The sequence below is a fragment of the Astyanax mexicanus genome, chromosome 9, assembly GCF_023375975.1.
Source record: "Astyanax mexicanus isolate ESR-SI-001 chromosome 9, AstMex3_surface, whole genome shotgun sequence".
Lineage (NCBI taxonomy): Eukaryota > Metazoa > Chordata > Actinopteri > Characiformes > Acestrorhamphidae > Astyanax > Astyanax mexicanus.
The window spans coordinates 14,410,937-14,424,158 of NC_064416.1; the positions used below are offsets into that span (position 1 = coordinate 14,410,937).

The following is a 13,222-nucleotide window of genomic DNA, read 5'->3' on the forward strand; positions in this document are numbered from 1 at the left end:
GCTTACACTAATCACATGAGTTGGGAAGTATGAAGTAAAAAGGAAACCTTTGACTCTGCAATATCCTACAATTTCACTACAGTGTGTAGTAGTTCAGTGGGAGTCTAGGACTAGCATGACCTTCGACATTCAAGCTTTGCAAATTCCCTTATTTTGTGCCATCGTCTTAGTTTTGTTCAAAGTATTCACAAAACTCCCTGCTTTATAAAGCGATACTGCCCTGACTCCTGTGCTCAAAATAACACAGTTTAAACACTGTTGCACAGAATCTTGCATGTCTATTTAGCAGAGCAGAATTCTCACCATTAGTAGATGTATGTTCATACTAAAGCTGGGCTAGCTCTCCCTGAGAGTTGTAAGCCACAGTCAGAACGATTAAAATAGACTAAGTGTGAATAATGACGTACATACAGCTCTTACACTTTCAATAAAAAAAAACACTGTGGTAAAAAAAATTATTCAACATGGTGACTCAAAAAATGTTGGTCTGTTTGCTGTGAAACGTTTTACTTGAACCCCCTTAAAAATACCATTATATGTGTTGACACACTTGCTAATTTATTGTTTCTAACTTTTTTTGTACTTGAACATACAAATAACAAGTAAGTGAAAACTTATATTGGGAAACAATACAAAAATAACAAATAATAACAACATTAATAAATAACATAACATAAATAATAATAATAAACTAAACATATAAATAAAAATTACAATGAAAAAGGTCCAGGCTATAGCAATGTAGAAAAAGCAAAGGTTTTAAGCAAGCAAAGTTGTTACATGCACCTTTTAACTTGTTTACTGGTATTGATAAAAAAAAAGTAATCAAAAATTGACTGCCAAAATGGGAATAGAGAAGGACATCTCTGTCCAAAACAAATAAATATATTTGATTTTGCAGAAATAGTGGCACCAGAATACTTTAAATAAAAAGTTTAATGAAAAAATCTTAAGGACTGCTGCTTTAAGACAATACACATCCAGAAGGGTAACCAGACAATGGTGTTACTCTAAAAAAAGAACAAAAAACAAAAAAATGTTCTCTGCAGTAAATTGATAAGTAATGTTAACTATGCTGTTCATTGGAGACTAGATGGAATTATTATTAATTATGTTCTCTTAAGCTGGTTTAGGCTTATAAGAGGAGCTATCTCTTGTTTTTGTTCTTGACCAATGGAAGATCCCTTTACGGCGCTAATGATTTTTACCTTTAATAATGAGTGAATGTTCACAAGCAGTGCTGGGGATCTGCCATGATGATGTCAGTGAATTTTAACAAAAAGGGTCTACTGTTTTCAGTAGTCACACACATGCAGTCACACCATCTAGATGTCGGTTCACACGGATATTGCGACTATTTGCACATTGCTTTAGCCAATAATATGACTGGAAAGTCCATTAGGGCTGGATCCCCCACCTTCATACTATATGTGGGCTACTATTTGCTCATTTGCAAGGCAAAACAGGCGGAAATACGTCCACTGTATCTACCACAGAAGAGTTTATCTCTCCGCTTATCAGCTCTCACCATCTTGTGTTGTATGCTTTCAGATATGTATTTAAAGAAGTGGGGAAAGGGCAGATATGATGTACATGAACAGAGGAACTGTTCCCCCACTGAATTCCTCATTAGCAGGGGGAAAACTAACATTCTTGTTGACTGTTTAAAAAGAAAACGAGAGTAATACAGAGAGGCAGAGAAGGAAGGAAAAACAATAGTTTCAGTATTTAAATTGACTTCAACAGTTTCAATACTGAAAGACCACTGTGTGTCAAGTGTGCAAAACATTAATAATATAATAAAATAAGACATGTCAGTGACCCTTGGAATGTCACTGTTCTCTAGATGAAGGGGTTTATCTGAGTGTGTGTGTATGTGGGCTCATATTTAATATTAGGATCCTTGTCACGCAGTTCTCTAAAGTTGTGCAATACTCCAAAACAGCTTTAAAAGTGCCATTCACAACTGAATAAAAGCACAAAATGGCACAAAAGAGAAACTAATTTTCTTAGAAAAAACAAGCCCTGATAGTATCAATAATAAGACTGCTTTTATTAAACATGACTGCTTTGTTGTGACCTTTACTCGCTACACTGAGTTACTCTGTTTCTATTACTTTTACCAAGGAATTAATTACTTACTTTTGTTATCAATTAAAGCAGATTTTTTACCAAGTTATTTTAAAGCATTTCTACTAATCCATTCACCATGAAATTTAACACAATGTGAAGATTTATACAGGTTCATATTACGTCAAACATTTAAAACCACTTTCTAGGGATATTCTTTTTTAATAGTATATCCCAGAAAAATTATCTCTAAATGTCCTGGTTTTCTCTAGGAAACTTCATTGGCTTTACTGGGTTACATAAATTGACTAATGACTAAAGTTAAATTCAAGATTATTGAAAGCTATTTTTCTTTATTTGGATGATAGGTGTTTGACACAGGTAAATAAGTAATATAACTGTTTGTAATATATATATATACTGCATGTATGTATTGTAGCAGCAATGGTTTCGGGGGAGTGTGGGCGGCTAAGAAGCTTGCAGGAAGCTCCCACAGCTGCTTCTTATTAGCATCAAGAGCTGTACCCTGACCTGAAGCCATAGTTCCCACCTGGTTTCCTACCTGGTTACCTGGATAGCCTTCGCCTTGACCGAGTTAGCTGTGCTGCTAGAGCCAGGGCACCTATTACCCTCAGATGCTAACCCCCTGTAGGCCCCATTGCTTACCTTGTGGCTACATGTGTGGCTACATACAGCCTCACATGATATTAGCAACACTCCTTTTAGCTATGTGGTTCATTTTATGCTTCGCTTTAGCATCGACCCTGACCACATTTTAATATCCTAACCACTGTCTAAGCACATGTTTACTTTCCTGCACAACTTCATGGCCGGAACCATTGCAATCTTAAAAATTATTTTTGAAAAATATTTGGTCCCATCTGCCTTGGAAATCAGTACCCACAGTATACTTCTATTACTGGGGCCATAATGTCTGCTTACAGCTAAAATCACCCACCATAATTACAACACTTTAACACACACCTAAAACAACTCACCTGAGTTTAATGGTACTAGCTTGCCATCCATTAGTAAACCTGTTGGCAGTGGTACCAGGGAGTGTTCCAGGCATGTGTAGCAGAGATACAGAAGCCCAGTATCCACTGTCAGATTTAACAACACCCTCAATGCCTTGTCCTGTGTTTCAGGGCAAAGATGCTTGGTTAGTAGCGTCTGGGCAAAAACACCAAACTGCACCTCATAGCAGTCCCAAACCCTTTAGCTTTTAAACCTTATGTATTCATTTAGGTTTTACAATTTATTTCAACAAGGAGTGAGACAGCTATAACTGCTTAATGAGCAGGTTTATATTTTTTTTTTTACAAAATGGTAGACCTTTAAATTAGAGACCCTTATTCACCCTCCATTCTAACACCAAAAGGGTGAATAACATTTCATCAGTGGAAAAAACATTTGTATAAACAAATGAGTTTATACAAATAAACTTGTTGTCAAATATAGCAAGAAAAATAAATTAACTGCTGCCAAAAAGACATTCCTACAAAACAGCATTAAGCCTGGACTTCACACAGAATTGTTCTGGGTGGTTAAATTACTCAATACAGCAACGCTTGAATGTATTGCTGCTCGACTTCAACATGTTGAGCCCATGACTGCTGAAACATGGCAGACTTTTGTGTTGGGTACTCTGGATTTTCTGCGAAGTGTGAATAAAATAACGACACTTCCTCCTATCTTTCTTATTCCTTAAAGATGATTGTATCCATGGAAACTTGTCATTTATGCTCCTTTTTCTTCTGTATTTGTTTTCAAATTCTGTGAAACAATAAAAAACTATTGATCACAAAAAAGAATGGACTATTAAAAAAGGAAAATATGATTTATCTTGATTAATGACATCAAACTGTGCAATGAATTATTTTTAGCTTAGGGTGCAGTGAGGGGGCACCGGGCGCACTGGGGGCACTTCCCATTTATTTTCATTTATAGAGAAAAGTGATTATTATTAGAGCTTTTTTTCACTACAGGCGTGTAATCAGCGCCCTTGCTGGGAGGAAGGGGAAGGAAGTTTGAGGGTATAAAAGCTCTACGCGGCTCGTAGTACAGCAGACCAACACACACACACGTATACAGGCACGCACGCGCGCAACGATGAGCAGGGTAAGTGTGCAATCCTTTCTTTACGCATTAAGGCAAACTGGTGCTATGCAATATAGTCATAGCGCTTAAACTAATTAAAAAAGACACAGGCACACAAAAGGGTTCTAAACAGGCTTTTAAAGGGCTCGTAAAGACAAGACAGTGTATATATACACACACATTATAGGCTGTACCTTATAATCAAATATATAATAGAATCATATAATAATTAAAAAATATATAATATATTTAATTATATATATATATATATATATATATATATATATATATATATATATATATATATATATATATAGTTGTAATAAATTCTATTAAGTATAATTAAATATATTATATTTTTTATATTATTTAATATTATTCATCATATACTAAGTAACTAATACCTAATTTCAATTGCATTAACTAGAAACTGTTCAAGCCTAATATAGAGGATAAATAAATATATAGATAAATACATTAATGCGCTGTCATTTCCTAGTGCAATTTAATATTTGTTAATATAAAAATTATTTATACACTGAATATTAGCCTAGACCAATCAGTCGTCACACGCCACCTGGTTAGTATTGTGTCCTTGTGTGTTGAAGAAAACGTGCTTACATGTTGAGGCATGGTCTCCACAAGTTCTACTGAACGTGTCCTGTGGTATCTGCCCCCAAGACTCTTTAAGATTCTTTTATTCTTTAATCTAAAAGTTGGTTGTCATGACCATCCGTGAGAGCCATGGATGTCCATTACCCTGTTTCGAGTTTTCCAAATTGACTGGTTCCTCCTCCTTTTATCCATTGCATGCCAGGAACAGCTCAAAAGACCTGCTTGATGTTTTAGAGATGTTCTGACCCAGTCGTCTAGCCATCACAAATTTGGTTCTTGTTAAAGTGTCTCAGATTTTTAAGAACTGTCTGTTCATTTGCTGTCTAATGTGTGTCTTACTTTACCTGTGAGTGGTATTAATGTTATGGCTGATTTCTGATTTGTGTATGTGGAAATATAATTCTTTATTCATTACTAAAACTCTTACAACTCTTCCTCTCTCTTTCTCTCTGTGTGACACTCTCTCTCTCTGTCTCTTTCTCTGTAGATGAGCTCAGCACTGAGTGCGATCTGTATTGTTTTTTTGGGCATCATGAGGGTGTCAGCTGTAGACACATTCCCTAAGAAATGTAAGAATTTGTACCACACACACACACACACACACACACACACACTGTTTCTCAAGCTCTTTTTGTCTGTTTATGTGTGCAGTTGTGGCAGTTCAGATGAACAGTGATGTTACCCTGCACTGTGACACTACTGACCAGGATGTTACATGGCAGTATGACTCGGATGAATTGGAGGCATCAGAGGATATAAGGCTTGAAGGCAACAAGCTGATTCTTAAACGAATCGAAGAGGAACAGGCTGGGAACTACACCTGCTGGAGAAATAATGAAATAGTAGATTATACTTACGTCCTGCTTGATATGACTTCCCACATTACTGGTAAGCAACACTGGCTTGTCACTTTTAACCCACCCACCCATGATGACACGTTACTATATAAAATAACTACCACACCACATTTGAGGAGTCATATCTGCTTATAAAAAACTTCTGAGAAACACAAATCACTCAAAGCTCTTAAATGGAAACACTGTGTTCTGCATTAGCTGAATAGTCCTAAATGGAACCCCCAAATTATCTTGTCTATAGAATGGCCTCCATTAGGGTATAATAATAAATCATATGCATATAACTGTAAAAACACAGTACGTAATGAACTTAACTGAGACTGTGGTTGCACTTACTATTTCTCATACATTCTTTGTACATAGTGTTTTTCAAGGGTCCCCTAGTAAAAGCAATGGGTATATGTAGAATAATACACCCTTAAAGGCATTTAAAGGGGTTCTCGCTTCATGTGCCTGGAGGAAGCACCTGCTAGCCGTCACCCTCCCAGGTCTGGTGCATCATGTGATAGGGGAAGACCTAGGTAATTGTAAATAAATAAAGTTAGGGGAGGTTACACTGAAAAGTTGGAGAGGGGGTTCTTAAAGGGTTCTTTAGTTTTAAAATCCATGATAATGATAATTAGAACAATGAAAATTCATACAGCCATTTAATTGCTTTAATTGCCTAATAATCTATACATAGACATTTCTTTGTAGAATATATTAACAACAGGATTGCACTATTCTTACTGAAGTTTCTTACAAAAACTTTATTTGAATATTAGGCTTTAACAAATCAGTCAGATGTGTTAACTCATCTTGGTTTTGTCAAAAGTTCCACCAACAATGTTTTTATTTCTGCATCTCAGCTTAATCAACTTCAAACAATATTAAAAAATCAGCTGTAGCTCTTCTCCTTCACCTTGTTTACTGTTAATTCTCATAGGCAAATCCAGAGTGGCTCTAAAAAAGTGACACAACTGTCTAACTGTCTTATAAACATTAAACAAATTGAGAGGGAGGAGCCATGGACTAAATGTCTTACACAATAATTAATCGATTTAAGCTGAAGATCATTTACTAATGTTTAATCTGAGGCCTAATGGCGTTTTTATGTATTGTTTATCAAACTTGGATGCAGATTTAAAAATGAAAGTCAAGAGAACTTTAAAATCCTCTGTAATAAGTTATTCCGTCATTGTGAGTTCAGTTAAAAGCCTATAAAACTTTTCTTGCCTGTACAATTTTAATCATAATTGAAGAATTCAGTTCTCAGTGCTTTCAGTTAAAATACACAATGAATACAATCATGTATGAATGAAAAACTAAAATACTAATTTCTCTCTTTGTAGACTTAACTATAAACTGCACAGCTGAAACATTCAACTGCACCTTCAACATCTCCTGCAATATGAACCAACCTGCCTTCAATTATTTCAGACTTCGCAATAAGCGGTATGTATCTCTCTTTCTCTCTCTCTCTCTCTTACACACACACACACACACAAATGCTCATTTCTTTTCTTTGTAAGAAACATAACCAGTCTTCTACACCCTATGTTCTTGCAGGGATAATAGCAACTGGGTGATGCCTTCTGAAGATGGCGCATTTCATCTCACCCACTCCACCAACCCGTATGCAGAGGAAGCGAAACAGCTGGAGGTCATAGGCGAGGCCGTGTCGTCTTCAGACCGCTACTTTAAAATCAGCCACAACTTCTATCTCAGAGACATCAGTAAGTGTGTGAGAGCGTGGGGACAGAGCGTGTTCTTAAGGCGATCCACTATGTTTTCTAATAAAACTATACTACACAACTGCTCCAAAAGTATTGGATGGATTACCATTAGTCCAGAGAACAATGTGCCTATATTGTTCATTGGGGTCTATTAAACCCTGCATAGCCCACACCTGCCAGTGTGTATGGTGGCAATAGGTTCATGTTTATCTGCTACAGAGAGTCCTATTTTATTGGCAGTACTTTGCTGCAGGGACTGGACAATTCGTGTGTGTCTGCATTTGCACATCCGTGTCAGCAAGAGTGCAAATTAAAGCAAATAATGAATGCCTTTATTAGAAGGGGTGTTCACAAACATTTGGACAAAAAAAAGATGTTTTCTGATTTGATAAAGTAGCTCCTGGCTGTGATTGGCTAAATCTGATCTCTGTGTTTTTCTCCTGTGCAGTTAAGCCCGCCTGTCCTGAAGTCAGTGTGAACAAAAGGAAAGTAAATTTAGCACCACCCCCCACCTGGGCCAAACCCACCAGCTACTATCCTCTCGACCATGAAATTCAGTGCAAAAATCTAGATGATGGAAAGGTAATGTTGCCTTTAAGTACTTTACAAACACACACACACACACATATACATAGACAAATGTACAGTACATAGCAATAGTGGTGTCAATCAATTAAAAAAAAAATCTGATAAATCTATTGCGATTAATCACAGTTTTTATGACTTAATGTTTAATAGTGGATATTAAAATGTAAATAAATGAATTAATGTAAGATAGACACAATTGAATTATAAGTATTTTATTGGTATTAATCACTTAAATTGATTGTATTAATCAGAAAATTACTCTGTGATTTATCATGGTAATAATAATAATAATAATAATAATAATAATAATAATAATAAACTTTCATAAGATTAAGTGATGTAAAACACACACTCACAGTTGCACTCACACACTCATCCACACTCACATCACATCCATCGCCTTATACATCTTGAATCTTTCTAATTTTACAGGAGAAACCTTGTGATCTGGACCATGACAATAAGGTACCAAAGGGCACCAGTGAGCTGAGGGTTCGCTGCAGAGACTCGCTGCTTCTCTCTCAGTGGAGTGATTGGACACCATGGCATAATGTATCTCACTGAAATCCAAACCCACACCTGCACCCTGTCACACCCAATCTCTTTCCTTAGACAGAAATCTGATATATGCCCAGTTAGATTTCAAATATATGTGCATTTTACAATATTAATAATATAGGTGACCCTTATAATAAGAAATAGAACCTTTCGGTGGAAGTCATTATACAAATATTTGTTTTAATTATTCTAAGTCATTTTGAAGTATTCCCATTACTTCCATTATCATGAACTACATATCCCAATTCCTTTAAGATATATATATATATATGAATACATGGCCATATATCAGATTTTGAATAGGTCCCTCTCTCTGTCTCTCTGTCTCTTTCTCTCACACAGAAACACATAAATAGATTTTTATTCCTGTCTGTCTGGAACATTTGCCTGTTTATTTCATGTTCTCTCTGTAATGGTATTTGACTGTATGTGACTGTATATGTATGTATGTGTATGTGTGTGTGTGCATTAGCACATTTATTTATGTTTATTCTATTGTCCAATTAAAATGGTCCTTTTCTTTTGCTCACACTCTGTCTTTTTATTACTATACATATTTTCTTTTCTTTCAATCTGTATATTAGATTTTTAGTCATATATATGTTGATACTATAAATAATAGATTCTTACAGTAGAATTTTGACTGTATTAATCAGGTATTTTAGTCTCCTGCAGATTCTATAGATAAGGGCACAAGAGGTCAATTAGGTTTGTTTGTGAGGGGCAGTGTAATGTTGAACAAGCCCAGTATTCGAATTTTGGTAAATGGTCTGATGCTTAAGGTTAATAGTTATTGGCAGATGTAGGCCAGACATTGTATTGTACATAAACAGCAAAAGGGTAGATCATTTTATAGAGCTAACTGTGCCATTTAGGGATGTGGTTGATGGAGCTTACGGAATGAAAAGGTTGAGATATGTAGAATTGGTGGTGGAGGTAATAGTGTTTAGGTGGCAGGATTATGTTATGACCAATATAGATTAGACAGTAGAGGTAGGTATTAGGGGTTTTGTAGCAAAACTGTCATGTCTTTGCTGATTGAGTTCAGAGTCAGAGGGCTCGTGTTGAGGGCAGGCATGAAGGAAATGTCAGAAATCTCAGAAAGAGCTAATCAGTGGTTGTGGATAAGAAGAAGTGAGGATAGGAAAGGCACAGTATGTTTGATGGCGTAGTATAATAGGACACATAGGCTGCTTGGTGCATATGCTGGTTGGATAGTGGTATGTAGGTGGGGTAAAGTCTTGTAGAATCCTACACTATACTGCCAGAGTATCCACTAAGGTTTGAATGCAGCCGCTCGGCCATAAAAATATGGCTATAATCAGACAGATTATTTCTTATCCTGTTCTTGAACTTATCTGAAGGCCACATGAAGTTTGAAGGTCTGTAGTGCTTGATCTCTGTGCACTATGCACCATAATAGTATCCACTGACCCTGTTATGACATTTTACTTTAACAAAGTGAGTTCCTTTAGTCCACAGATGCTTGTACTTACATATAACATCACTGACATTTGACTGTGAAATATTTAGTAGTGAGGAAATTTCACGACAGGAATTGTTGCACAGGGAGCATCCCGGCATTGTAATTCACTAATCTCCTGAAAGCAACCCATTCTTTCACTAATGTTTTTAGAAGCGGTCTGCATGACTAGGTGCTTGGTTTTATACACCCGAGTACAATGGTTTGGATGGGTAAGCAAATACTTTTGACAGTATATTGTATGAAGTGAGATTGGAAGGGAGTAAGTTTGGGATGACAGAATTCACAGCTGAAGCTTCCAGAAGTTTTGTGGGCCTAATTCAAGGAAACAGTAATTAAGGGAGGTGTCTACACAATGACCTCTGTAAAGAGCTTAAAGTGTAATTAACAATTAGTGTGTATGGGTAAAAGGAAAGTTAGGAGTCGCATGTTTGTGTTTAATATTGTTGTCTAGATTGGATCATAAACAGCCACAGCAACTAAGCTTTTAGGTTTTAGATCTCGTCATTGTCATATAGTGAAAGGTGAGTGAGTGGGAGAGAAAAGTATAGGGGATGTATAACCTCTGTTGTAAGGTGTTGTTTATCATCTTCTTATATTATGTTACCTACCTACACGTTAGAAATCAGTGAACTTTTAAGCTGTAACATTTACACTAAAAATAATAATGGTGTTTGTCCAAATTTCAAAAATGTGTAATGATTTAAATGAGCTTAAAAAATAAACTAAAAAACTGATTAATTACAGAGAAAATATGTCATTACGTTAACAGATAACGAAGCAAAGCATCATCAGAGTAAAGGAAGAACTTGTGTGTTTGCAGATAGACATGATATCTCTTTTCATCCTTAGGTACACAAGAACAGAAGAAACAACAGGAAAGAAGGAAAAAGAATGGGAAGAAAAGAGACAGCTAAGAATGGGAAGAAAAGAGACAGCTAAGAACGGGAAGAAAAGAGACTGCTGAAACTGCAACAGCGAAAACAAAAACTCCTGTTCTGTTCCATTCTTAGAAGTAGTCTACGATCTTACTGTGAAAATATTACTAGAGATGCACCAAAATGAAACTGAAACAGAACAAAATTAACGTCTGGCCAATGCTGAATAATGCATGGGGGTTTTCACAGGTTTTTATTAAATTTGCTACATTTTTTAGTCAATTCTATAGCCTAAATGTATTTTTGTCTTGTTTTTCAAAAATAAGCTATTGCAAAATTAGAATTTGACAATATTTATTGAACACAATTTTTTTTATAAAAAAAATAGCAGTGCTGTTTTAATCATGAATGCTTTCCACACTTTTAGCTAGCTAGCTACCTCAGTACCTCAGTACCTATTCTAATCTGTTTTACTTTTTAGCTAGCTATTTAGCAGTTTAGTTTTTTGTCTTTTTACTTATTTATCTGAATATTGCAATTTCTGACAAATATTTTTGTTTGACAAATATTTAGTGCACCTTTATATTTTACTGATTGGTACAAAACAATGTAACCTGTAAAACACTGTCCTTTTTTTTGTTAATTTGTATTTTTGTGTGTGTGTTTAAGAAGCAGTACATATGTGGATGGATTTTTACCACATTTTAACGTTATTTTAATACTGAGTATGGCATACTTTGCCTTTAAAAGAGCATCAATTCTTCTTAGCATGGATTCCACAGGTTCTTTTGAAATTCTGGCTCATGTTCACATGATTAAGCCAAACAATGCCTCCAGGATTTTCAAGAGAACTTATAAACGGTGAAACTCTTAGTTGTTCCACATCCCAAAGGTCTTCTACTGGATTTAGATCTAGTGACTAGAAAGCATGCTCCACTAAGTACACTGCAGCTATTGTCATGTAACTGAAACCAGATTTAGAGACTTCTGCTTTATACTGGAAGTAGCCATTAAAAGATGGGTCAGCTATGTTTATAAATGTCAGCATCAATACGCAAATAGGCTGTGGCATTCAAGCAGTGACTGATATTGAAAGTCTCATAGTTTACTAAGAAAAACACATTCCTCACATTGTTATGACACCACCTCCACCAGTGTGAGTTGGGTTAATGGATGGATTTAAGCTGTTGGTCTTGACTGACAGGAAGTGGTTCCTGACACAATCTTCTACTGTTGTAGCCAATCTGCCTTAAATTTGGATGTGGTGTAGTTCATTCTGAAATGCTTTTTTGCTTGCTACAATTGTAGAGATTTGTTATCTATATCTGAGTTACTGTAACCTTTGTATCAGCTCCAACCAGTCTGAACAGCCATTCTTTGTTGACCTATGTTTCATCACCAAGGTATTTTACCTGCAAAACTGCGGCTTCCTGGATGTTTTGTTTGTTTTTCTACATAAATCCCCAGGAGATCATCAGTTCTAGATCTATTCAAATCAGCCTGTCTGACACGAACAGTCATACTGAAGTCACAGTAGGTGTCTTCCAGTTTTCTTAGCTTTGATTTATCCATTAGCTTTTTATTGTAGCATGCTCAGCTAACTCGTGTGCAAGGCTTTATGGTTATTTTGTATCTTCTGGTAGGGTCAGTGATACAGTTAATGATGGAACTACAACAATAATGTGGTCATTCGCATCTTTGGTCACCTCCAAAAGTAGTTTGAGTGATTAGATTATGTCTCATATGTGCTTCAATCACATTGTATCCTATTTACAGATCAATATTGTGCTGATATTATGGAGATCACTTTTTCCTCCCCTTTTTGATGGTCTCCGTAAACAAAACTTGACCCTGCATGATTTTTAAGCATCACAAAGCTGGTTGATCACAATTGGCTGATCAGGCTAATAACTTGCTTGGTGAGTGGACTACAAATACGATTTAGGATTTTTTCAATATAAAATGACTTAAAGAATCCTTCTAAAGACCCAGAGGTGCTGTATAGACCTGTCCCTGTTTCTCATTGACACATTTTGTGTACTGACACACAGTGACCAGCAAGGGGCTCTAGAAACTGTTTAAGCACTCCCTGACCACAATGTATGTAGTATAATATACTGTTTCATATGCATGTCCCCAAGCCCGCCCACTTTTTTATTCTCTAGAGTTTTTATCCTTTTAGACCACTTGTGCCACAAACATGCCTTTTTAGACTTAAACCAGTAATTAATGTATGCCTAGCAATATTGATAATAAGTGCAAAGAGCGTGTGTGAGTATGCCATTTTATATATATGCAATATTACATGTGTTTGGTAAAACCAGCTAATTGACTGTGTGTACACAACCTGTGCAAGAT

At 36.0% G+C, this 13,222-nt stretch overlaps 1 protein-coding gene across 1 annotated transcript; it reads left to right on the plus strand.

Moving 5' to 3' along the window:
* Positions 1 to 4,143: 4,143 nt before the first annotated feature.
* si:dkey-88e18.2 (uncharacterized) lies at positions 4,144 to 13,166 on the plus strand. Its single transcript, XM_007244072.4, has 8 exons — positions 4,144 to 4,191; positions 5,273 to 5,354; positions 5,437 to 5,673; positions 6,974 to 7,076; positions 7,191 to 7,357; positions 7,806 to 7,939; positions 8,378 to 8,497; positions 10,839 to 13,166. The coding sequence occupies exons 1-8, from the start codon at positions 4,183 to 4,185 to the stop codon at positions 10,926 to 10,928; spliced, it is 942 nt and encodes a 313-aa protein (XP_007244134.1). The 5' UTR covers positions 4,144 to 4,182; the 3' UTR covers positions 10,929 to 13,166.
* Positions 13,167 to 13,222: the final 56 nt, after the last annotated feature.

Coding starts and splice junctions, on each gene's coding strand:
- si:dkey-88e18.2 (XM_007244072.4), top strand. Junction 5,355..5,436: donor AGACACATTCCCTAAGAAAT/GTAAGAATTTGT, acceptor TTATGTGTGCAG/TTGTGGCAGTTCAGATGAAC. Junction 5,674..6,973: donor TATGACTTCCCACATTACTG/GTAAGCAACACT, acceptor CTCTCTTTGTAG/ACTTAACTATAAACTGCACA.